We start from the raw sequence: 27,591 nt of genomic DNA, 5'->3' as shown, positions 1-27,591 counted from the left end.
AAATCTTACTCTGTGGAAAGTAAAAAAACACCCTTTTATTTGAGGTAATATTCCGTCCCGCTCTCTCCTGCATTTTTTGGGGAGTGTTATGGAAGACACAGATGTGAGAGAGCACTGGCCAATGGTGAGCAGAGGGGGGCTGGATTAGACTGCACTCTGGGTGTCCCTTCTTTTAAGACTCCTGTTCCCCATCTAATTTACAATCCTCATATGGCTGGGTTTAGGGACCGGAGCAGGTTTTCCCTCTTGACTTGATAATATAATACACGCAGAGAGAGAGAAGGAAAGCATCCAAGTTTGTGATTGTGGGACACCATGTGGGACGTTACAAAAGTGTCACTACTCCTGTCTTTCCTGGTGGCAGTGGCAGCGGCTCAAGGTATGTCAAGTTAAAGTCCTCCTCAAAATGTGATGTTAGTTCAGATTCATTATTGATGTGCAAATAATTATATCACTCGGCCTTTTTACATATCTCACAAAAAGTCATTGAAATTGTTTGTATACTCATCAGCAGAACTCATTTTCCAGGATATTTTAGAATAGGTTCTTCGTAACACTGCCACTGTGTTTTGTATCATTGCCGTTGTCTTGCATGCCATTTAACTGTAGCTGTGGTAAGCAATGTCATTACTCCAATGAGAACTTCATAATAGCCAATTCAACCCTGAAGCCTGAACCGCTTCATCATTCTGACACATGCTGTCAATGATCCACTGCTTGTCTTTAGAAGCTCATTCTTATGGTATAAAAGTATACATTGAGTGGACAAAACATGCTCTTTCCATGACAGACTGACCAGGTGAGTCCTGATGAATGCTATAATCCCTTATTGATGTCACTTGTTAAATCCACTTCAATCAGTGTAGATGAAGGGGAGGAGACAGGTTAAAGATGGATTTTTAAGCCTTGAGACAACTGAGAAATGGATTGTGTATTTGTGCCATTCAGAGGATTTACAATACATATAACACATTGAAGGTCAGTGTAGCACTCTCTCTCTGTGAGATTGTGTGTGTGTTTGCAGTGTTTGGAGTGAAGGCACTAAATGGATTAAGGCTGGCCCACGCCACCATTCCCCCTTTGCCTGCAGTCACCCGACTGAGAGAGAAATAAGGAGGACACGAGGGCACAAACTGAACTCACACAGCCTCAATTATCAGCCAGTAGATATGCAAATTAACTTCCCTCCTGTGGCTAATTAAAAAAGAAATATACTTACATCTTTACGTGCTGCTGCTTTAAGCTTAACCCGCACCAAAGGTCTGACTGGCACCCAATTAAAATGCTTATAGAGAGTGGCGCATAAACACTGAGTGTACAAAACATTAAGAACACCTGCTCTTTCCATGACATAGACTGACCAAGGGAATTTAGGTGAAAGCTATAATCCCTTATTGATGTCACCTGTTAAATCCACTTCAATCAGTGTAGATGAAGGGCTGGAGACAGGTTAAAGAAGGATATTGAGCCTTGAGACAATTGAGACCTGGATTGTGTATGTGTGCAATTCAGAGGGTGAATGGGCAAGACAAAAGATTTAAGTGCCTTTGAACAGGGAATGGTAGCAGGTGCCAGGTGCACCAGTTTGAGTGTGTCAAGAACTGCAACGCTGCTGGGTTTTTCACGCTCAACAGTTCCCCGTGTGTATCAAGAATGGTCCACCACCCAAAGGACATCCAGCCAACTTGACACAACTGCGGGAAGCATTGGAGTCAACATGGGCCAGCATCCCTGTTGAACACTTTTGACACCTTGTAGAATCTATGCCCTGATGAATTGAGGATGTTATGAGGGAAAAAGGGGGTGAAACACAAAATCAGGAAGGTGTTCCTAATGTAAATATAACTCTGTATATAAGGACAATACCTACAGATCTAGCCCTTCCATTTGAACACTTTCAGATGTTTTTATTAGTTACGATGACTATTTTTGAATTTGAATTTGTTACATTTCATTTTGTTTTGAGTTTTGTGCACATGTACTTTAACAATTAGTGTCTTGGCACCAAACGGTGTATGGCACTCAAATAAAAATAAACCAATCAAATCAATCATTAGAAATACTTGCACACATCTCTGTCTTCCTGAACCTAAACTTTGCAAGGTGAGAAAGTAGCCTATCCCAGTGGATGTCAGTGTTGGACCAGTAGTGGTTCTTTAGTTGTGAATGGTGAGATCATACTGTAGCACCACAGGGGGGCTGTCTGTCTCTGCAGGGATATCCCACCACTGGAAGTGTTAATCATGTGGTGTCAAGTCATCAGCACTCTCATTTTACTAACATGCTGTCATGTTAATGAGAAGCAGATGGATGTTAGGGGTAACACATGTTTCTCTGGGGGTGATTATATAATGTCTTTGTAGGGATCCGGGCCCCTCAATTTGAGCGGTGTGTGAAAGTGGCAGTAGACTAGTTGTTATACAGCAAGTGTGTTATAATGGATGGATAGCCTTGGGATTCTTTAAGAATTCAGTGCAAGTACTGGATAGTTTTGCCTGTTCGGGAAAATGATCACACTGACTAGGTGTTTGATAGAATGGATAGTGATGTAATCACTCGCCAACACATTGTGGCAGACAAGGGTAGTATTTGTCCCCATCTCACCTCGATACATTACCCGCCGGCTGGAGCACTCACCAAGTCAGCACTCACCAATAAAACAAGTAAACACAAATCCTCTATCCCACTTTCTCACCTAACTGACAGGTGAAATGACTCTCTCTGGTTTCCCCTCTCCCTCTCCCTGTCTCACTCTTTCCTTTTACTTTTCATTTCCCTTCCTGCTCCTTCTCTATCACTTTCCCTCCATCATTATCTCCATCCCTCTCAGTGTTCAGAGATTTATGATGTGTTTTCCCTATTTGAAGAGACAGCTTCTGCTCCTGGATGCTATACCGAAATGGACTATACCGAAATGGAACACTGTGACTATCAGTCAAGCAAAACTAAGTCCCAGGTCTTAGTGGAGTGTTTTAAAGAGCCAGATGCCACACAGGCTGCCCGTAATGAACTGTAATCTCCCATACCCATACCAGTCTCGGGATAGAGGTGGAGGTGGGCCAACTGGGACCATGAAGAAGCAGTCTCAGAGCTCCAAAGTCAATGTTGTCCCTGTGCTAATCTGCTTCATTCAGAGGGACTAGCTAATTCTCCAGATGCTGGCCACAGACTGACTGGAGAGCAGTGGTCCAGCTAAACCACAATCACCACACCAGGATGTGTAGCCCATTGACTTAAATGAGAATGGGAGGGAGAAGAAAGGGATCAAAGTCCCTTGTATTCCCAGCAATCACCACATCAAGGCCCAAATGATATGACTCCGGTTTCTCTCTGGCTCGCTACCTTTTGAAGATGCGATGCCTGTGTTTGAGGATGAAAGTGCACAAACATTACTTTGAGGCATAGGACTAGGCTAATGCTCAAGAAGCAGTTGTTTCTAGAGCTCGTGTATACCCATTGCAGAAACCCAGGTGAGCACTTGCAGTGGATTTAATGGGGAAATACCATTGAGGCCAATTGTTTTTTTTAGAGCCTGAATGAGGAAATGCAGTGCGGTAGAAAAAAATCACATGAAGAACACAAAGCCTCTGTGTTCTTTTTTAAAATCCCCCCAAATCTTGTGGTGGATTTGCATCATTAGTTCATGTCAGGGGCAAAACTGTATAATGAGGCACATATGCCTTTGACCAGGAATTAGTCAGTGGCTCCCCAACCAGCCCTGAAGCCAAGATTGATGGAGGGAGGGAGGGAGGGAGGGAGGGAGGGAGGGAGGGAGGGAGGGAGGGAGCAGAGAGAGACCATCTGATTCTTCTACCACAGCACACCTCAGCCAGATAATAGGCCAACTAAACAAAACAACTTCCACATGTCTGCAAGGCCATGGCATAAAAACTCACATGCATACGTACACACGCACACTTTCTGGGCAATCATTTAATGTCCATTGGTTTGACACAAACCCTTGTCTAAATAAAATGCTTCTGATTTTGAACAAATATCTCCTTATTGCCTAAATCTTAATAAGGCCAGGTGACGGATGTTTCCAGTGCTCTAGCATTTCACTGCACACACCTGTTATTACAATTAAGTGTGGGGCTGTGGCATGGCAAAATTGCATCAACACTGTGTGGAGAGACGCTCAACATTCAGCCCAGTGCTCAGCCCCGCGAGCCCCCACTCCATCCAAGCTGTTACATAACACAGAAAAGTGTTTTTACATTTTCTTCTTGTAAGGCTCTGGAATATTTTAAACAATCTCCAGACCTGCTGAAAGGCCTGTGTCTCTGCCCAGACAGATTTGGGTTGGCAATCTGTCTAATCTGACTACTGAAGTCCTTTCTCTGGGTAACTTCAAAACTTATTTTTTCATTTTCTTCAACTATTTATTAGCATCTGGCAGCTGCCGAGTGTGCATGCAGCTCTGTCTCGGAAAACACCCGGCTGAGAAGGCAACAGGAGAGGAGAATGGCATTTAGAAGGGCCTGCAGTATTAATAGATGTTTTTGTCCTTGTGTACCCTGTAACTAAAGCCCAGCACCACTTTATAGTGGCAAGATCCCCAGAATAAGTACCAGAGTCCAGTAGACACAACAATGCCAGCCACACCAGGCATTGGCACCAGAATGGCCAAAGCAGTGCAAGGGCAGAAGCAGGCAGAGGGGAGCTTGAGACAATACTGGATCTGATGTAGAAATTCTAACACCCAGTTGAGAGTTCGCCTCCATCACTAATATAACATTGCATGGTATTCAGCTTTATTACGAGAAGCTAGCCTGTATGTCTATATTGAGAGAAGCTAGCCTGTGTGTCTATATTAAGAGAAGCTAGCCTGTGTGTCTATATTGAGAGAAGCTAGCCTGTGTGTCTATATTAAGAGAAGCTAGCCTGTATGTCTATATTGAGAGAAGCTAGCCTGTGTGTCTATATTAAGTGAAGCTAGCCTGTGTGTCTATATTAAGAGAAGCTAGCCTGTGTGTCTATTTTGAGAGAAGCTAGCCTGTGTGTCTATATTGAGAGAAGCTAACCTGTGTGTCTATATTAAGAGAAGCTAACCTGTGTGTCTATTTTGAGAGAAGCTAGCCTGTGTGTCTATTTTGAGAGAAGCTAGCCTGTGTGTCAATATTAAGAGAAGCTAGCCTGTGTGTCAATATTAAGAGAAGCTAGCCTGTGTGTCTATATTAAGGGGGAGAAAGAGGGTCTGCTAATAGGCACAGAAACATACTTGGAACCATTGCTAATGTATTGGTTCCATTACATGGGACTATACTTTGACCTCTTTCAGTATCTTGTTACTGGGTTGGAGTTTTACGAGGGTGGTGGCGAGGTAGGAGAGAGGCCTCTATTAGGGAAGGTTAAACAGGAGTAAGGACCTCAAACAAAGAAGGAAATCCGGTTAAGTTTAAGTGTGTTTCTTCTAACATAACAGTGTGTTTCAACATGTTTTGGATGAGGTAACGCCACTGACGTACCATTAGCATGAAACAGCACATATAAAATCACTGGCTTTTTAAATTCACATATAAAGTGTTAACAAGCCACTCAAAGGAACGTTAAATAGTCAAAGTCAACTACTGGAGCCTAGGCCACTCAGGCCAGTGCACTTAGACAACTGCCATAGCTGAAGTTGCAAGGCTGACGTGTTTATATTTGATTAAATATGGATTCTGACATAAAAAGCTATAATGCCATTATGCACCTCATAAAATTACTCTTGTAATCTTTTAATGGTTTAGGCTTCAATATCAAACATCTTGAAGTGATAAGTGTAGGCAATGTGCCCCTGTTGGAGTATCCAAGGCTGGTAATAGTGCCGTTCTCTGTCCAGTAGATTGTTAATATGACAACGTCACTTGGAAGTGTGTCTAAGCCCGACATGCATCCCTTCATTGACGTTGAAATTGTTTTCCTCCCCTCAGTTAATCTAGTAAAGACTAGGAAAACTGAAGAGAGAGAAACTGAGCTAGTCTGCTGCATAGGCACACCAGCAGTGCAGAGGTTGTGCGGAGAGACATTTGTTTCTATTTAGCCAGTCATTCCATCATGTCAATCAAATATTAAAACCCCTGTCTATGATCTACAGTATCAAGCCAGATATGAAAAGCCCACCTTGCATTGAAAGATAGCCCCTTGCTTTACTGTTAAACACACAGCTGCAGTATGTAGGCCTACAAAGCTGAGGGCAGCGGTCAGTCTGGTTTAAGCAGACTGCAAAGACTGACCTGGAACTTACGGAATACTACTTGTAAGAGAAGCCATTCACTAGGTTGAAGACCATACTAGGAAAAAATGCTCCAAAGCCATAAAATTGGAAGAGAATCGTGTTGGCGTAACAAAAAAAGACCCACAGTCAGCAATAAATAGCAGAGGGACTGAAGCTTGCCTCTGCTTTGGGTCTTTGTGACTGTGTCCATAAACTCAGCGGTGGACCTCGTAAAGTGGTAAGCACTCTCACAGACAGACAGTCAGTCAGGCAGGCCGTGAGACAGTCCGTGGTGGGAATGGCTTTCTCAGGCCACGATGGCTTCAGGCAGGCGGTTGGGAACTGAAGGAAAGGACACACGTCTCCGCTGTCAGCCCTTTGATGCCTGACGCTGACGCATATGTGAATCATGAATGTAAGGGTGTGTAATATCAAAGGGGACAACTGGCTGCATTGCTGCATGGGCCATTGCAGCATAATGACAAGATCAGGTGAAGATACAGAGGAAAGTCAGAGAAGGGAAGAGAAGGCAGATGTAGGGATGACAGAAGGACTGATGGATCAAGGCCAAACCGTATCTGAGACGGGGATGAGGTGGAAAAGAGGGAAAAGTAAGGCATATTGGCAGCATACGCTGGACAAGTCACTTCTAACGGATGGCTTACGTGAGCTGATTCCTCTCAGCTGTGTGTGTCTCAATGGGTCTCAGCATCCTGGCGTTATTGATGGAGACGTGTTCATTTAAGGGGGACGTTTAGGCTGTGGAGGGACCCAACAGACAGGACTTGTTTCAAAGAGGGCAGCCAGAAAACTAGCTCGAAGACACACACAGTTTCAGACACACTATCCCGCCACTAGACATAGACAAGGTTTCCCTCAGAGAGTGGAGGAATGTAACCTCTGGTACGTGGCTCATTGAGAAACCATGAGGAATCATCTCTGCTTGTCCTTCCCACTTTCCCTCTCTCCATCACTCTCCCGCTCTTTCTCCCTCCAGTCCATCTTCCTTTATAGAGGCTCCAGCTCATTCATTGGCTTCTGATTAGAGAGAGCGAGAGAGCGAGAGAGAGAGATTTTCCATATGGCCCCAGGTCCTTAATGAGACTGGACAGTGTTTCGTTGTGAAAAAACTGAACGTGCTTGGACTGTGGTGTAGTCTTCTGACTAGTGTGTGACTGCGTGTGTGTGATATCAGGTGTTCTCACACACATCTGGATGGAGCTCTTCCAGACTGATTGCTGGCACCTAGCTAGCTCGCGGGGGCGGTAAAAGAGAACCATGCTTGTCTTTGTATTCTGGTGGCACCCAGACAAAGCCGGGGGATCTGGAAACACAGACACCCCAGCGTCAGTGCACCAAGATCGGGTGTCCCAACCCAAGACTTCTCCCTGGCCTTCAACCACAGCCCGCAGAGTGAGACGTAGACATTCCTCTCACATTCACAGACACTCAGACAAATTGATGAGAACATGCCGAGGACCAACTCCTCAAACAAGTAGGTCCGTAGACTTGAAATCCGGCTTCCATAAATCTGGTTCTCCCCGTTGTAAAAGTTGGTGGATCCATTGAGCAGAGCTCCTGAGGTCACTGTTACAGTGTTACAGTGTGGTAGTGTGGTAGTGGTGCAGCGGTGCAGGTAAGGTTGGGCCCTGCTGGTCATGGTGTTAGGTTGTATTCATGGTGTGGTTCTCCCCATCCAGGGCCCTTCAGGAACAGCTCTCTGCTCAGGAAGTGGAGTCAGACAGACAGGAGCAGGAAGCTGGCCTACAACATGCTGACTGAGCCACAGCAGACCACAGGTGAGTGAGCTCACTCCTAATACCACCTGGTTGACCTATACAACCTGAGGAGGGAACACTCACTCAACAATGTGTCTTCTGCCTCAGACAGAGGGGTTTTCTTCCTTTGATGTACTGAAGCTCCCAGGCTTTACACACCCATGGCAAGTGCAGAAAACCGATTTTTAAAGTTTTATTACATACTAGTAACATTTATACATACAACCTATCAAATTTAGGGGTCAAGTCCATTTCCAGTCCAAGGCCAATGTTGAGACTATGAGCCCCACCCCCCTTCTCCAATTCATCAACTATACCCTGTTTCTAATGTGTAATCAATGCTCAGTTCCCACTCAGCACTCACATTCCATTATGCTTACATTCAGTCTCGCTCCTTTGAATGAGCAGTCTGGTGGAATGATACAACGGTGTTAACCTGCCAGGATCATATCAGAGCAAACAATAGCATGGAGTCTACTTTATATTCACATGAGTGTAGTTTAATTTAAGCAACTATTCATTAAATCCAGTCCAAATGAATATGTAAGCCAACACACACATTATCCAGATACAGGAAATTAAAACTAAATACCTAATGTCACCACAGGGTTGAAAACCACTGGCTTTTAAATGAACAGAGAGACTAGAGAGAGGGGTCACTATGTCTGTTGAGAATGTCTACTGACGATAGCACACAGCACGGTGAGCACACATCCTGACAACGTCCACCAATAGATCACTTCACTTCTCTCTCGATGCCTCCCAAGGAGCTCGTTCCAATGATGAAATCTATTATTCAGAGATCCATGGTATGTTGCTAATGCAATGCAGCGAGGCTGTTTCTTCACATCTTTGGAAATCCTCAGAGTTGAACATGTGGCAGACAAAAGCTAGATGACATGACTCTTTCCCTCCTCATCTGCCTTCTGAGTTGGCTTGGAAAGAGTTTGGTCAACGCAGGCTCCCCTGGGCGTCTCTACTCAGCAGACAATGACAGTAGCAGACTATTCTCTTAAACTGTGCAACCTTCGGCCTTGTGAGTGGTGCAGTGGTCTAAGGCACTGCGATGCAGTGCTAGCTGTGCAACTAGAGATTCTGGGTTCGAGTCCAGGCTCTGTCACAGCCAGCCGCGACTGGAAGACCCATGGGGTGGCGCACAATTGGCCCAGCGTCGTCTGGGTTAGGGGAGGGTTTGGCCGGCAGGGATGTCCTTGTCCCTTCTCGCACTAATGAATCCTGTGGCGGTCCGGGCGCAGTGCATGCTTTACACAGTCGCCAGGTGTACAGTGTTTCCTCCGACACAGTGGTGCGGCTGGCTTCTGGGTTAAGTGGGCATTGTGTCAAGAAGCAGTGCGGCTTGGTTGGGTTGTGTTTCAGAGGACGCACGGCTCTCGACCTTCGCCTCTCCCGAGTCTGTACGGGCGTTGCAGCGATGAGACAAGACTGTAACTACCAATTGTATACCATGAAATTGGGGAGAAAAAGGAGTAAATAAAAACAAACTGTGCAACCTTATCCCACAGTTGTGATCCGTATCTCCTTGTCCATGTCTCCCTTCTCCCAATCTGCATGTACGGCAGGTGTGACTGAATGGACGTCCTGGTTCAACATCGACCATCCAGGGGGGAATGGAGACTACGAGCGGTTAGAGGCCATCCAGTTCTACTACAGGGAGAGGGTGTGTGTCCGGCCGGTGGCCATGGAGGCCCGCACCACGGACTGGGTGGCAGCAGCAGAGACCGGGGAGGTGACCCACTCCAGCCTGGAGAAGGGCTTCTGGTGCATCAACAAGGAGCAGCCCTACGGACGCATCTGCTCCAACTACTACGTCCGCTTCCAGTGCCCACCAGGTACCCACAGACCACCATGCACCATGCCCCATTCACATGGGTTATAAAGTAGATATACTACAATAGCTTTGTGTTCAGGATTCTGAACCCATACTGTGCTTAGGGGATAATGGAATTTTGTGAGGGGATTAGCCAACTATCCATGTCACCCCTAGTTACTGTGCTGTATACTGAGTCGAAACAGAACCTCAGTGGAGGTAAAGCCACTTAAGCCATGCATCTGCTGCTCTGCTTTGGCCACTAAAGATATGTTTATTTCTTTTTTTTCTCCTTTTCCCCCCCTTTTTTTTAGGGGTGAATCAGCTTAATATTGCGGAAAGATTGTTGATTCCATTAATGTAATTGTCTGCATCATTTCCAATCCCCAATATATTTTTGGGGTAAATATATATATATATATCCATACACATACACGTACATACCCATACATATGCATAAATAAACATTCATACATATATACAGTTGAAGTCGGAAGTTTACATACACTTAGGCTGGAGTCATTAAAACCCGTTTTTCAACCACTCCACAAATTTCTTGTTAACAAACTATAGTTTTGGCAAGTCGATTTTGACATCTACTTTGTGCATGACACAAGTAATTTATCCAACAATTGTTTAGAGACAGATTATTTCACTTATAATTCACTGTATCACAATTCCAGTGGGTCAGAAGTTTACATACACTAAGTTGACTGTGCCTTTAAACAGCTTGGAAAATTCCAGAAAATTATGTCAAGGCTTTAGAAGCTTCTTATAGGCTAATTGACATCATTTGAGTTAATTGGAGGTGTACCTGTGGATGTATTTCAAAGCCTACCTTCAAACTCAGTGCCTCTTTGCTTGACATCACGGGAAAATCAAAAGAAATCAGCCAAGACCTCAGAAGAAAAATTGTAGACCTTCACAAGTCTGGTTCATCCTTGGGAGCAATTTCCAAACGCCTGAAGGTACCACTTTCATCTGTACAAACAATAGATACGCAAGCATAAACACCACGGGACCACGCAGCCGTCATACCGCTTAGGAAGGAGACGCGTTCTGTCTCATAGAGATGAACGTACTTTGGTGCGAAAAGTGGAAATCAATCCAAGAACAACAGCAAAGGACCTTGTGAAGATGCTGGAGGAAACAGGTGCAAAAGTATCTATATCCACAGTAAAACGAGTCCTATATCGACATAACCTGAAAGGCCGCTCAGCAAAGAAGAAGCCACTGCTCCAAAACCACCATAAAAAAGCCAGACTACGGTTTGTAACTGCACATGGACTTTTTGGAGAAATGTCCTCTGGTCTGATGAAACAAAAATAGAACTGTTTGGCCATAATGACCATCGTAATGTTTGGAGGAAAAAGGGGGAGGCTTGCAAGCCGAAGAACACCATCCCAACAGTGAAGCACGGGGGTGGTAGCATAATGTTGTGGGGATGCTTTGCTGCAGGAGGGCCTGGTGCACTTCACAAAATAGATGGCATCATGAGGAGGGAAATTATGTGGATATATTGAAGCAACATCTCAAGACATCAGTCAGGAAGTTAAAGCTTGGTCGCAAATGGCTCTTCCAAATGGGTAATGACCCCAAGCATACTTCCAAAGTTGTAGCAAAATGGCTTAAGGACAACAAAGTCAAGGTATTGGAGTGGCCATCACAAAGCGCTGACCTCAATCCAATAGAACATTTGTGGGCAGAACTGAAAAAGCGTGTGCGAGCAAGGAGGCCTACAAACTGACTCAGTTACACCAGCTCTGTCAGGAGGAATGGGCCAAAGTTCACCCAACTTATTGTGGGAAGCTTATGGAAGGTCACCCGAAACGTTTGACCCAGGTTCAACAATTTAAAGGCAATGCTACCAAATACTAATTGAGTGTATGTAAACTTCTGACCCACTGGGAATGTGATGAAAGAAAAAAAAGCTGAACTAAATAATTCTCTCTACTTTTATTCTGACATTTCACATTCTTAAAATAAAGTGGTGATCCTAACTGACCTAAGACAGGGAATTTGTACTAGGATTAAATGATAGGAATTGTGAAAAACTGAGTTTAAATGTATTTGGCTAAGGTGTATGTAAACTTACGACTTCAACTGTACGTACATACTTTTTTTTAGATTATACCTTTATTATTCCCCGCAAACCCTACCAACCTTCCCCCAATTGGAGTAAACTAATAAACAATAACACTTAGGTTTCTACCTTCAGTTTATACATATTATACACATTTTACAGACACAATCTATTTTACAATAGTTATATTTTCTTTGTTTTTATGTCCTTTCTCTATCGTGCCATCCAGTTTGATTTCTATTTGTAACTGTGCTATTTCACAGAATTTCTGAACCTATATACATTTTACAGACCCCGTATGTTTTACATTGGTTATCTTATTAGTCCCACCCTTCAGCTCCATTCAACCCCTCCCATCTATCTCTTAACACCATCCATTTTGGATTTCTATTTGCCATATATTTTCCAACTGTGCTGTGATGTTTCACAAAAGTACTGAACCTTTCTATTCTCATAGCTTCTACAGAAAATTAGAAAATTAAAGATACATTTTTTTGCTAAAATAATAATAATAATAATTATATTATTGTTTGATTGACCATGGCTTTTCAAATCACCCAGTATTGCTATCTGCAGCGTCAGTTCTAGGAAAATGTTGCAATTCTTCAGCCATTCCTGGACCTGTGACCAAAAACGAGCTACATATGGACAGTACCAAAATAAATGATCTAATGACTCTGCCTCCTCACAGCAAAATCTGCAGAGCTGGGAAGATTGTATCCCCATTTATATAACATTATATTGGTTGCAAGAATTTTGTACAGTAATTTAAATTGAAAAATTTGAAGTTTTGAATCCGACATTGCTTTGCGTGTTAATTCATAAACCATGTGCCATGGAATGGGTACATCGAAAATCTCTTCCCAACTATTTTGCAATTTATGTGGCACAGCTGTCAATTTTTCGTCCTTGAATGACATTTTTATGTTATTATTTATTACACTTTTCTTTAACCATTTATGTTCTTTAATACAGGGCCGACAGACAAGTTCCTTACTTTTTTCCCCTTCTGCTTGCCTCTTCCATTTTTGTGGTAATGCTGCAATTAGTTGGTTGTAATTTTGGGTAGAGCAGACATTTCCATGTCTGTGTTAGCTGCATGTGTGACATAACTCCACCAGTCCTATTTATGACATCATTCACTAAAAGTATACCTTTTTTAAACATTTCATTGAAAAATACATTTTTTTTTATCAATTAGTATATTTGAGTTTAACCACAATATTTGTTGTATTATTTGTTCTGTCTTTTCAGGTGGATTATTCTGAAATTGCAACCAACCTTCTAAGGCTTTTAAAAAAAATAACGATATTTTGGAGATTATTTCCTTTTCAAACAACCGAAAGTGAGCAGTTGTAATCTGAATAAAGGGAAAAAGGCCATTCTTGAACATGGGGTCAGACATTCCTACCAATTTACTAGAGAACCAGTTTGGATTTAAGTATAACTTTTGTATGACTGATGCCTTTAGTGAGAGGTCTAATGCTTTAATATTTAATAATTTCTGCCCTCCAAATTCATATTCGCCCATTTCATTTTGTCTGGCTTGCCATTCCAAATAAAATGGAATATTTTTTGTTCATATAATTTAAGAAGCTGGTCACTAGGTGTAGGCAAAACCATAAGCAAATAGTTAAACTGTGATATGACTAAAGAGTTAATCAGGGTGATTTTTCCACAAATAGACAGGTATTTTCCTTTCCATGGTAGCAAGATCTTATCTATTTTTGCTAACTTTATAAGAGCGTCTGCTAAATGACTTAAATGTAAATGTAAGTGAGATCATTTCTTTCTTTTGGGATTTCTTTTCCGAGGCTGTCCACATCCCCCCACTAATGATCTGTTTGTCTTTTTTCTACTGTGAAAGTCCTGGACTTATTTTTTCAAACTACAGGCTACGTTACTTACATAAAGATGCCATATCTTAATTTGAGACAGTTTGCTACAGCTAGAAAATAATCCTGAAGCAACAAGAAAGGTGAATTATGATGTGGATTATAATTAATGGACATTTTTTGTTAGGGCAAATCAAATCAAGTGACATTTTAAAGTGGAAATTACAAACTTTAGAAGCCTTTTTAAACCTCGAGTACACTAGAAGTTTGCATTTCCAAAAAAGTGATCAAATTAAGATCCTACATCCGTAATTCTCAGTCCAGGACTGGAATTTTAGGTCTCTGACCATTCTACCAATTCTATTTCTATGTGGATTCCATACTCACCCTTGTCACAATGTCTTGTCTTGTGTGTCCAGTTCAGGCCTACTGGACGGACTGGTCCGCCTGGGGCCCCTGCTCTGCTACAGCCTGTAATGACGTGGGCATTCAGGTCCGTCAAAGGAAGTGTATGAGCATCCAGCCCATGCCCTTGCTACTGGTTCCGCCATGCCAGGGGCCCCAGACAGAGAGAAGGGAGTGTGCCACCCTGCCATGTGAAGGTATCCTCACAACACAACCTACACATAGACCTACAGTGTACATATCATGCCAATATTTAACATGAAGCCAATCCTAATAATTATCATTTTACGTAATTCGTTCGCAAGAGACTGATCAGCTGATCGGGGTCATTATTGACATGAAGATAATCACAACAGATCTGAGATGGAGCTGCAGTATGCGGCTGTTAATAAATACAGTGACTACGGCCACAGTAGAGCCAATGCTGAACCACTCTTAGAAAAAACGGGTTCAGCTGTCCCCATAGGAGAACCATTTTTGGTTCCAAGTAGAACCCTTGTGGGTTCAATGTAGAACCCTCTGTGGAAAGGGTTCTACATGGAACCAAAAGGATTCTACCTGGAACCAAAAATAGTTATTCAAAGGGTTCTCATATGGGGACAGCTGAATAACCCTATTAGGTTCTAGATAGCACCTTTTTTCTAAGAATGTACATAAAACCATCTTCTCCACATGCCACAGTTTTGCTAACTTCTCCCTAACATGGGCTTCTAACAATTATCTGTCACCATCGTCAACACACCTTCGATGTTCATAAAGCTCCAGGGGCTTTGATCAGGAGGAGGCTGTCACTGTGCCCTTCCCTCTCTAATGGTCATCAGTGGCAGCACTGTTTCTGCTATCTCCCAGAAAGAGGAGGAAACTACCTGATGTAACAATGTAACAATTCTGTTACGGCACACTTTCATCAGGTGACCAGTAGCCTGGCAAAAGTCCTGTGATAATATTTTTTACAATGCATCTTTCCTTTCACCTTTCCTTGAAGCTACAGTTACATTATATGGATCATTCATGTTTATGCCCCATGTCTCTGTTGTTTGACTAGCCAAGTGGACTCAGTGGGGTACGTGGGGAGCATGCTCAGTGACCTGCGGCAAGGGTCGCAGGATCAGAAGGAGGACCTGTGTGAGAACCTCTATAACAGTGCAGTGTGTTGGACAAGCAGCTGAAATCCAGAAATGTGGGAAAAATCCATGCTCACGTAAGTCGTAAAGCTAAAGAAACATACACAATATGGCTGTAAAATCTGAATAATCATTCTAATCATGTGTAAAAGTATGCTGAATGTATTGTGTGTGGGTGTTATTGTGTATGTGTGTGTGTATCTGCAGCCAAATGTAAGCGTGAGTGTCCTTATGGCCGTCCCAGTGAGGACTGTAGCCGCTGTGTGTGTGTGGGCCACATGCTCCAAGGAGAGGTACTCAGTATGACCGGTGTTCCCGTGATGGGGGCCAGGATAGCGCTGGCCAGCCGACCCAAGATCATCCGTACCCGCACTGACGCCAAAGGCCTCTTCAGGCTCCCAGGGGTCTGCTCCAGCTCCCCCAGCCAGCTCTACATCAGGAAGGAGAAGTTTGCCCCGGCCACTGCATCCACCTCCAGCAACAGCAGCGGGTCATCCTGGGTACAGGCAGTCCTAAAGTACGCAGGTGAGTTATACTAAGTTAGTAATGTCAACAAATAGCCCAATGATGAAGCATGTTCTCTATGTACTTAGTACTGCTTTGAGCCAGTCAGTCTGTCATTATAACCATCCATCTACTGTAGCCAGACTAGGGTAAGGACATTTAAAACTACAATATGGACCACTGGAGGAAAGTCTGAAGTAGTTGAGTCCTTTACATGCACATATACTTGGAAACTAAATCAAAATAAATGCAGTCACAGGGGCAGTATTTCACCATAATCCCACACCAATCATTTTTCATAAGTATGGAGACCAAGAAGAGTTTAAACTGTAGGCCTGATTACGTTTTATTTTGATCAGGATGCGTTTGTGGTACCATTCACAACAGTCCCAGAGCCAGGTTTTTAAGGATTTGTTTCCTACTGCTTTGCAGAGAAGCCATACATTGTAAAGCACCCAGAGGACAAAGTGCGCTTTGAGGGACACCGTGTGATGTTATGCTGCAAGGCAGCAGGGGCGCCCATGCCAGACAAATACTACTGGTATGATCATGCATTCCTTTGTTCATTTGCCAGAAAAAAATCTTACAAAGGTTTTTGGGAAGCATGACTAGATAACACATTATATTAAACAACTTACAAACATTACATTTTCAGTATAGATTTTTAATGGTATGTTCTTCTCTCCAGGTATCACAATAGGACCCTATTGGACCGGAACGTGTTCAAATATGAAGAGGATCTGGTGCTGAGAGACCTGAAGCCTGAGCAGACAGGACATTACTACTGTAAAGCCAGCAGCCAAACAGGAAGCATCAAGTCCTCACAGGCATTCCTCAGCGTTATCGGTACATATAGACCCTATCCATCAAATCCTGTACTGTACCTGTAGGAATGGATACTATGGAAAGACACTGCAGCAAACTGAATGAGAGTGAGGAAAAAACCCTGCAGAAAATCTACTGTATCTGTAACATCGAAAAAATACACCCAAGAAAAATAAGATCATAAAATATCAAGGCCTCCAGAATCTGGCAGTACCTGGAGAAGTAAGGTTTTATTATGTTTACATTGGTATTAAGCAGCCTTTTCTAAACAGAGATTATTTACATTATTTATAATAGACAGTAAAAACCAAAATCCCACTTCTCCAGAGCTCCCCTTATTGAAGTGAAATCCAAGATTGTCAATAAATCCTGTTAGTCAAACAAGTATGTGTTTCCGCATCCGTGCGGGGTAGATACACATTGTGTGTATTCCCCAGTTGCTTGTTAGCCACGATATAGATTGACAAAAAGGGGCTGCGGGGGAGTGTGCTAAAGCATTCAGCCACGGGCTTCTACAGGAGGATATGTTCTGGCTCTAAGTCACTGCAGCCTGAGAGATTTGCCCCTGTGAATATAACAACAACACCTGGAACACCAAGGCTCTGAATGAAGAATGATTTACCTGCTTTACGCTACCAGCCCATTGTGGTTCCCATCACTACGGAACATTAGGCTACACTCCAGTTAGTTAATAAAACATTCCATCCATATTTAAAGACAGGACTACCGTTTTGTTTTGTTTCTTTCAGTTATTTAATTCGTTTTTGAAAGAATGCAGAGCGGCCAGGAAATGACACATTGGGTTGAAGTCAGTTGAAGTCGGAAGTTTACATACACCTTAGCCAAATACATTTAAACTCAGTTTCACAATTCCTGACATTTAATCCTAGTAAAAATTCCCTGTCTTTGGTCAGTTAGGATCACCACTTTATTTTAAGAATGTGACATGTCAGAATAATAGTGGGGAGAATGATTTATTTCAGCTTTAAATTCTTTCATCACATTCACAGTGGGTCAGAAGTTTACATACACTCAATTAGTATTTGGTAGCATTGCCTTTAAATTGTTGAACCTGGGTCAAACGTTTTGGGTAGCCTTCCACAAGCTTCCCACAATAAGTTGGGTGAATTTTGGCCCATTCCTCCTGACAGAGCTGGTGTAACTGAGTCAGTCTTGTAGGCCTCCTTGCTCGCTTTTTAACTTCTGCCCACACATTTGCTATAGGATTGAGGTCAGGGCTTTGTGATGGCCACTCCAATACCTTGACTTTGTTGTCCTTAAGCCATTTTGCCACAACTTTGGAAGTATGCTTGGGGTCATTGTCCATTTGGAAGGCCCATTTGCAATCAAGCTTTAACTTCCTGACTGATGTCTTGAGATGTTGCTTCAATATATCCACATAATTTTCCTACCTCATTACACAATCTATTTTGTGAAGTGCACCAGTCCCTCCTGCAGCAAAGCACCCCCACAACATGATGATGCCACCCCCATGCTTCACGGTTGGGATGGTGTTCTTCGGCTTGCAAGCGTCCCCCTTTTTCCTCCAAACATTACGATGGTCATTATGGCCAAACAGTTCTATTTTTGTTTCATCAGACCAGAGGACATTTCTCCAAAAAGTACGATCTTTGTCCCAATGTGCAGTTGCAAACCGTAGTCTGGCTTTTTAATGGCGGTTTTGGAGTAGTGTCTTCTTCCTTTCAGAGCGGCCTTTCAGGTTATGTCGATACAGGACTTGTTTTACTGTGGATATACATACTTTTGTACCTGTTTCCTCCAGCATCTTCACAAGATCCTTTCCTGTTGTTCTGAGATTGATTTGCACTTTTCGCACCAAAGTACGTTCATCTCTAGGAGACAGAACGCGTCTCCTTCCTGAGTGGTATGATGGCTGCGTGGTCCCATGGTGTTTATACTTGTGTACTATTGTTTGTACAGATGAACGTGGTACCCTCAGGCATTTGGAAATTGCTCCCAAGGATGAACCAGACTTGTGGAGGTCTACAATTTATTTTCTGAGGTCTTGGCTGATTTCTTTAGATTTTTCCATGATGTCAAGCAAAGAGGCACTGAGTTTGAAGGTAGGCCTTACAATAAATCCACAGGTACTCCTCCAATTGACTCAAATGATGTCAATTAGCCTATCAGAAGCATCTAAAGCCTTGACATAATTTTATGGAATTTTCCAAGCTGTTTAAAGGCACAGTCAACTTAGTGTATGTACACTTCTGACCCACTGGAATTGTGATACAGTGAATTATAAGTGAAATAATCTGTCTGTAAACAATTGTTGGATAAATTACTTGTGTCATGCACAAAGTAGATGGCCTAACCGACTTGCCAAAACTGTAGTTTGTTAACAAGAAATGTGTGGAGTGGTTGAAAAATGACTTTTAATGACTCCAACCTAAGTGTATGTAAACTTCTGACTTCAACTGTATAAATCAGGCTAGGTGTCCCGCTAGCATGTCCCGCTAATTACACACATTGAAACTAATGCTAGTAATGAAATTCTAGGTAATTAAACATACATTTAGTTGGTTAATAGGAAGTGTGACAGAGTGCGCCATTCAAATCTGTAATTTTTCATTAGAATGAGTATACAAAACATGAAGAACACCTGCTCTTTCCATGACATAGTCTGACCAGGTAAATCCAGGTGAAAGCTATGATCCCTTATTGATGTCACTTGTTACATCCACTCCAATCAGTGTAGATGAAAGGGAGGAGACCGGTTAAATAAGGATTTCTAAGCCTTGAGAGAATTGAGACATGGATTGTGTATGTGTGCCATTCAGAGGGTGAATGGGCAAGAGAAAAAATGTAAGCGCTTTTGAACGGGGAATGTTAGTAGATGCCAGGCGCACCGGGTTTGTGTCAAAAAATAGTTTCCCGTGTGTATCAAGAATGGTCCACCACACAAAGGACATCCAGCCATCTTGACAGAACTGTGGGAAGCATTGGATTCAACATGGGCCAGCATCCCTGTGGAACGCTTTCGACACCTTGTAGAATCCATGTCCTGATAAATTGAGGTTGTTCTGAGGGCAAAGGGGCGGAGGTGGTGGTGGGTGGGTGGGTGGGTGGGTGGGCGGGGGGCAAGTCAATATTAGGAAGGTGTTCCTAATGTTTGGTATACTCAGTGTATACAGTGGCAAGAAAAAGTATGTGAACCCTTTGGAAATACCTGGATTTCTGTATAAATTGCTCATACAATTTGATCTGATCTTCATCTAGGTCACAACAATAGACAAACACAGTCTGCTTAAACTAATAACACACAAACAATTATACGTTTTCATGTCTTTATTGAACACACCGTGTAAACACTCACAGTGCAGGGTGGAAAAAGTATTTGAACCCTTGGATTTAATAACAGGTTGACCCTCCTTTGGCAGCAATAACCTCAACCAAACGTTTTCTGTAGTTGCGGATCAGACCTGCACAACGGTCAGGAGGAATTTTGGACCAATTCCTCTTTACAAAACTGTTTCAGTTAAGCAATATTCTTGGGATGTCTGGTGTGAACTGCTCTCTTGAGGTCATGCCACAACATCTCAATCGGGCTGAGGTAAAGACACTGACTGGGCCACTCCAGAAGGTGTATTTTCTTCTCTTGAAGCCATTCTGTTGTTGATTTACTTCTGTGTTTTGGGTCATTGTCCTGTTGCATCACGCAACTTCTGTTGAGCTTCAATTGGCGGATAGATAGCCTAACATTCTCCTGCAAAATGTCTTGATGAACTTGGAAATTCATTTTTACGTCGATGATAGCAAGCTGTCCAGGCCCTGAGGCAGCAAAGCAGCCCCAAACATGATGCTCCTTCCACCTTACTTTACAGTTGGGATGAGGTTTGATGTTCGTGTGCTGTGCCTTTTTTCCTCCACACATGGTGTTGTGTGTTCCTTCCAAACAACTCAACTGTAGTTTCATCTGTCCACAGAATATTTTGCCAGTAGCGCTGGGGAACATCCAGGTGCACTTTTGCAAACTTCAGACGTGCAGCAATGTTTTTTTTGGACAGCAGTGCCTTCTTCCGTGGTATCGTAGACTCGTCAACAGAGATGTTAGCACGTTCCAGAGGTTTCTGTAAGTCTTTAGCTGACACTCTAGGATTCTTCTTAACCTCATTGAGCATTCTGCGCTTTGCTCTTGCAGTCATCTTTGCAGGACGGCCACTCTTAGGGAGAGTAGCAACAGAGCTGAACTTTCTCCATTTATAGACAATTTGTCTTACCGTGGACTGATGAACATCAAGGCTTTTGGAGATACTTTTGTAACCCTTTCCAGCTTTATGCAAGTCAACATTTTTTTATCTTAGGTCTTTTGCGATCTCTTTTGTTTGCAGCATGGTTCACATCAGGCAATGCTTCTTGTGAATAGCAAACTCGAATTTTGTGAGTGTTTTTTTATGGGGCAAGGCAGCTCTAACCAACATCTCCAATCTCGTCTCATTGATTAGACTCCAGGTTAGCTGACTCCAATTCGCTTTTGGAGAATTCATTAGCCTAGGAATTCACATACTTTTCCCAACCTACACTGTGAATGTTTAAATGATGTATTCAATATAGACAAGAAAAATACAATAATTTGTGTGTTATTAGTTTAATAAGCACACTATGTTTGTCTATTGTTGTGACTTAGATGAAGATCAGATCAAATATGATGATCAATTTATGCAGAAATCCAGGTAATTCTAAAGGGTTCACATACTTTTTCTTACCACTGTGTGTGCATTATATGCATTACATCCATAAAACATGAGTGTAATCTCATTGCTAACTCTATGCACTGTGTATTCCACAGCTAAAGGCATGCCGGAATGCAACCCCACACCTAAGAACCACCTCATTAGGCTGCCCATGGACTGTGTTCAGCCTGGGACTGACTCTAAGCTCTACAACGCTGGCCGCTGCCCCCACAACAAGTGTGTAGGCTCCCTGGACTTTGACCTGCGCTGCAGGGATGGAGGTGGCTACTGCTGCGGGGTCCAGAAGATGGAGAGCCGGGTGATCGACTGTGGGAGCTACAGCCTACCCATCAAAGCTGTGACTGAGTGTGGCTGCCTGAAGTGTGTGGTGCCCAAGGTGCTTGTGCGTGGCAGGGTGGTCACAGTTGACAACGATGAACCACTGCGTTTCGGCCACATGTACATTGGCAAGGAGAGAGTGGGCACCACAGGGTACAAAGGAGGTTTCACGCTCAATATAACCCCAGACACAGAGAGGCTAGTGGTCAACTTTGTGGATCCCACAGAAAAATTCATTGACACTCCTAAGGTGTTTATCTTTGACAAGAGAGGGGGCTCTGTTTACCATGACGTGAAGGTGATGAGAAAGCAGGAACCCATTGATATCAATGCTGGAGAGACAAATACCATTAACTTAGGAGAAATCAAAGGAGAGGACCCCATTGGACAGATTGTCATACCTCCAAATTCTTTCCACAAAAACAATGGGGAGGTGTACGAAGGTACGGTGAAAGCCAGTGTCACCTTCATTGACCCCAGGAACATCACCACAGCTGCTGCAGCGCCTGGTGATCTCAACTTTGTGGACGATGAGGGTGACATGCTTCCACTGAGGACATATGGGATGTTTTCCGTTGACTTCAGAGATGAGACGAACCAGGAAGTCCTAGGGGCTGGAGCGGTCCAAGTACTCCTAGACACACAGCATGTCAAAATGCAAGAGCACATTCCCAAAATGAAACTGTGGTCCCTCAACCCAGACACAGGTGTCTGGGAGGAGGAGAGTGACTTTCACTACACTCAGACCACATCTGGTGGTAATGGACGGCACAAGCGAGAGGAGCGCACTTTCCTCATAGGTAATATGGAAATAAGGGAGCGTCGACTTTTCAACCTGGATGTGCCTGAGAACCGCCGCTGCTACGTCAAAGTGAGGGCGTACATGACTGACAAATTCCTGGCCACTGAGCAGTTGGAAGGTGTGGTCATCAGCCTGATAAACCTGGAGCCCAAGCCTGGCTTTTCCTCTAACCCCAGAGCATGGGGTCGCTTTGACAGTGTGATAACTGGACACAATGGAGCCTGCCTGCCAGCCTTCTGTGATGCTCAGGTGCCTGATGCTTACACAGCTTACGTCACAGGCATTATGGGTGGTGAAGAACTGGAAGCAGCTCCCTCAACCCCCAAGATGAACCCAAACATCATTGGAGTGTCTCAGCCATATTTAGACAAGATAGACTACCAGCGTTCAGACCACAATGATCCAGCTCTTAAGAAAACAGCCTTCAGAATCAACTTGGCAAAACCCAACCCCAATAATTTGGAAGAGACCAACGGTCCAATATACCCCTATCAGAGTTTAATATCCTGTGAAAATGCTGAAGTCAATGCCAACCATTTCCGATTCTTCAGAGTGGAAAAGGACAAATACGAATATAACGTTGTTCCCTTTCAAGAGAACGACTTAACATCGTGGACAGGTGACTACCTCTCTTGGTGGCCCAACCCTCAAGAGTTCAGGGCTTGCTTCATCAAGGTCAAGATCCAGGGGCAAAGGGAGGTTATGATAAGGTCACAGAACCATGGAGGCACCCACCCTGAGACTGCAGGCCAGCTGTACGGCATCAGAGACATCCGCAGTACCCGCGACATGCACGTGGCCAACATCTCAGCAGCTTGCCTCGAGTTCAAGTGCAGTGGTATGCTCTTCGACCAAGCCGCAGTCGATAGGTCCTTCATATCAGTCCTCCCACAGGGCAACTGTCGGAGAGTGGGCATCAACAGCCTCTTAAAGGAGTACCTGACCAAGCACCCCCCTACCTCACCGAACAACGAGTCCCATGCCTTCAACATGCTGGCCCCCGTCGACCCCTTGGGGCACAACTATGGCATCTACACGGTCACGGACCAGAACCCAAGGGTGGCAAAAGAGATCGCCATTGGACGCTGTTTTGACGGTACCTCTGACGGCTTCTCCAGAGAGATGAAGTCAGACACTGGGGTTTCTCTGACCTTCAGCTGCCCAGAAAGGACTTTAACCAGGGAGAGTCTCTTCCAACGCCTCCAGACGAACCCCAGGCAGACCCTGTCTCAAATGGCACGGGACATGAGAGAGGCGCAGGGGTTGCAGGTCCGAGGAAGGTCCTCCCGGGTAGTGACCTACCCCTCTGAATCCACGAGCCGCAGATCCAGCTCCTCTAGCAGGAGGAGATCTATGATGCGGACACAGGACCGGCAGTAGATCTGCCGTTAAGTGAGTTACAAGTTTTCGTTGTGCACAGAATGTAAACAAAAGTAGTATTTTTAGTGTGCGTTAAGTTTTCCACTTTCTGTACTTGAATCCTAATAACTTTAATTTATTCCTAGGTCTTTGGGTTAGAAATGAAGATGACGTACTCTCACAAACAAAAGAAGGAAATGTCAAGTTGTGTCAGGTGGTGATGTTGGATGTGAACTTTCTCTGAACACAGTACGGTAATCTATTGAAACAGTAACCACTCCAGCAAAACCACACAGGAGAGAGAAATTAAGTCTTTTTTCTCTCTGAAACTTACTGGAAGGGTTTGGCAATACATATCAGTATTAATTGTATTCCTTGAGAAGAAATACATTTCTTTAGCTTTCATCAGTCCAGTAAAGCAAAGGATATTTATTTAATTGGCATTAATAGGATTTTAAGAAGGAAACCAATTTCCGAGAAATATTTGGATTTATCGCGTTCCACATTAACCATCGTTAACCAACCGTCTTTTCTGATATCTCTGATCGCTTGAGTTATAACCAACTGCAACTGTAAACGCCAGTCAAAATGCTAAACACTTCATAATCGATCAACGCTTTCCATTGCACTCATGAGTCCCTCAAGATCAAAGGAACATGAGGTCCTATTGATCTAGTTTGTTTGTAACAGACAGTGGGCCCCTTTTCTAGAAACCGGGAAGTCTTCTCTGACAAAAAGAGGCATTATTTAAGAAGATGCAATGGGGTGCAAGGAGTTATCGAGTTTGTGGAACAGTGGATGCTTCTTAGTGCTCTTGTTTCTAGCGTTTTTCTCTCCAAATAAGCATGTCACATTGCCAACTGAGATCCAGACCTTTTCTCTAACCTGGATACGACATGCACCGGGCCCCAGCCAACACAAGCATCCCTTATCAAAACGCATCTCAGCAGTTGACTAAACAGAGCCTGCGGTAGGGGACCTGGGAGAGAGAGGGGATTGTGAGGGATGACACAATTCCCTTCAGTCCTCAGTTCCCACAAAGTCCCCAAGTACTCATCCAACACACCTCTCTGTCTGTTCTTCAACATCCCCCCAACGTTACTGTCAGGAATGTAAAAAACTAAAACAAATCAACATCAGAGAAGAAACCCTATTTTTACATTGCAGATAATTAACTAGGCTAGTTCCAAGACTAAATTGACTGTATTGTTGTTAATTGTGGGAGTGTCTGTCTTTGTCTCATCAAGTGCAATAGCTATGTTCTATTTTGACCTGAGAGCCCTTGCAAATCATCACGTGACAAGCCAATGATACACCAGGTACTGCTGGTAAATAGGGTAAATCCTTCAGTAAGTTTGGCTGTGGTATACAGAGTGTATTTGTAAGGGAGCTTGTACAGGATTCATTTGCTTTTTGAATTACAGTGTATAACAATCATTTAAATGTTAGGTAATCATTTTACACTGTCAGTGCCACATATATTTCTGATATTTCTGCAATCTGCTCCCAATTATAATGTTTTCATATCTTGCTGCATGACGCATTAACTTTTAGCAAGAAGTGTACAATCATATTTTCAGTTTAGAGTACACAGTCCCTTTCCAGAGGGACACATTTATCTCAACGGTACTATTTCCCCATAGCTACTAAACAACAACTTATTAATATAGTTAACTTGCAGACAGACCTCTGATTATTACAGGACCAATTCCACAAATTTGTTTCCCAATGGGAAAATAGGCTCTGGGCGAATTAAGTTTTATTTAAACAGTCCTTCAGAAGAGCCAATTATGAGCATGCCATCTTTCTACCCCTCACTGAGTATGAGTTTTAGAGGTTCTCCAGTGCTTGGGCATTAGCTTGGCAAGTGGGAAGACATTCAAAGAGGCCCATTTAATTGGATTTAGTAATTGGAGGAAAGTTCCCCATTGATAGTAGGTCCAAACTTATTTATCTATGTAGTGGGTGGCTGTGGGTCCCTTCAGACTGCTGGAGAGCTCCTTGAGCTGAACTAATCCAAACCCAAATGAGTGCCTGTAGAACACGGAGGAAGCAAACATGGCTGGCTCGTAGTTATCAGTCCAGCTGTTAATTAGGAAATAGATTACATATACTCTTGGGGGCACTTTGAAGAGTTTAACCGAGACTGTCACAAACAACCAAACAAGTTGATTTCCAGACAGCATGTGGATATAATTTAGGCACAAGAGAGGTCTGTGGTCGAGTACGTTCAACATTTAAACGACCATACCTTTAAATTGGCTCAATTTTCGAGGTGTTTTCTTAAATGTCAGTCAGCAAAACCTCAGGGTAAATTGAAACCATTGCAGTTTATTGTACAGTTTATTGTACAAAAAAGGAGTTTAGATTTTGCACTCAACCTGAAGCTAGCAACAGCCCAAAAAACATCTTATAAAATAGATACTCGAGATCAAATAGATGAAACAAGTATATTGTACAGTGCCTCTGGAAAGCGACACGTGGAAATGATCGTTTACGGCCGTCTAGTCATTAACAATGACCTCTACCATCATGGGCATGTTAAACCCTCTTAGAATGGACAGTCCAGCAGTTCATTAAAATAAACCAATCAGCCTATTTGGAGCAGATTGTTGCATCCAGGCTATGAGTAAGATGATGGTAATTGGGTCCACGTGTGGAGAAGATAACTCTCATTAACCACAGTAGGGTGTGAGGTGAGAGAGAGGGGGCAAGGCAACAACTGTTCGACAACTGGAGGACTTGCAACACCAAAGAGGAGTCACTTCTGGAGTCACTTGTGGGAGAAGGGTGAGATTATCTTGTGATGGATTTGAATAATTAGAGAGAGCTGTTGTAGAGAAAAAGGGGGGAAAAGTGGTCTTTGGCCTCGCTGTCCATCACTTATCTGAAGCTGAAGTCGTCACTTATGGAAGTAGGCTGTTTAAAGTAAACGTGCACTGATAAGTTGACTGGTAGATGTTTCATGAAGAGGCTTTGAGGGAGGTTGAGAGACAGTAAGTCTAATTGCCAATGTTACACAACACATTGTGTGAGAAAAATAGTAAGGACTATCCGAACAGTCTCTGATCAGTTTCCAGTTTCCTGATTCATTAGCTTTAAGAGGAGAGAGTAATGGAAGAGAGTTTCCTATTCAAATGTAGAAACATGTTGATTTTGTGGAAGAAAAACGTCAAACAGAAAACAGATTGCAAAGATTGCCTTTTAATACAGAAGAAATAGTCAAATGACATGATCCCCTCGATTCCAGACACAGTTTCAGGTTTTAAAAATTCCCAAACAGGTTCATGCTTCACATTTCACATAAGTGATGACAATTTTTTTTTAAATCACTTCGTTTTCGCTACTTCTCCATGGTAATTCAGCAGTCTCGTATTCCCACTTGTCCTGTAGAATGTTGAGGTACTAGGGCTTGTAGACTGACTGACACTATACAGCCCTGCCTTGGCTTCAGGTTGATTTCTGAGTGTGCCTGTGCCACCAGCATGATGAGTGCATGCATCTGTCCTCTCCTGTACAGTCTGGCTGCTCTCAGGGAGACTGTAACTTATTCAGGAATATCCTCTGGCAAAGCGAGAGGATATTGTCTGACCTATAAAGAGAGACTTGTATGGTTGCCACTGTGCTCTGGAAGATGTCTTGGGCCCCCATAAACGCATGATATAAATCCATTTCTGAGAATTCTCTGTTTAATCATTACGTGACATGTACTGCATGGCGTTGCCCATTTGATTTTCTTTTTCATGTGTAAATTGTGTATTATGGAATTTACTAAATGTATAAGGAATTGTAAATAAACCTTTGCTGTAAAATGTT

At 43.2% G+C, this 27,591-nt stretch overlaps 1 protein-coding gene across 1 annotated transcript; it reads left to right on the top strand.

The window, feature by feature from the left end:
* The first annotated feature begins 138 nt into the window (after positions 1–138).
* Positions 139–27,591, top strand: LOC106573596 (cartilage intermediate layer protein 1). The gene is made up of 10 exons (XM_014148773.3): positions 139–379; positions 7,900–7,998; positions 9,558–9,827; positions 14,143–14,325; positions 15,174–15,329; positions 15,460–15,777; positions 16,189–16,297; positions 16,445–16,602; positions 21,392–23,808; positions 23,922–27,591. Exons 1-9 carry the CDS (start codon positions 316–318, stop codon positions 23,794–23,796), a joined length of 3,762 nt encoding a protein of 1,253 aa, XP_014004248.3. The 5' UTR covers positions 139–315; the 3' UTR covers positions 23,797–23,808; positions 23,922–27,591.

The sequence above is a fragment of the Salmo salar genome, chromosome 16, assembly GCF_965601325.2.
Source record: "Salmo salar chromosome 16, fSalSal1, whole genome shotgun sequence".
In the NCBI taxonomy this organism is placed as follows: domain Eukaryota; kingdom Metazoa; phylum Chordata; class Actinopteri; order Salmoniformes; family Salmonidae; genus Salmo; species Salmo salar.
The sequence above is the reverse complement of the archived record's forward strand: the minus strand, read 5'-3'. Positions and strand labels throughout refer to the sequence as shown.

Bases quoted from the DNA above. Each gene is read 5' to 3' on its own strand.
- LOC106573596 (XM_014148773.3), top strand. From the start codon at position 316: ATGTGGGACGTTACAAAAGTGTCACTACTCCTGTCTTTCCTGGTGGCA. The intron at 380-7,899 runs GTATGTCAAGTT...CTCCCCATCCAG, and splicing joins GGCAGTGGCAGCGGCTCAAG to GGCCCTTCAGGAACAGCTCT. The intron at 15,778-16,188 runs GTGAGTTATACT...ACTGCTTTGCAG, and splicing joins GGCAGTCCTAAAGTACGCAG to AGAAGCCATACATTGTAAAG.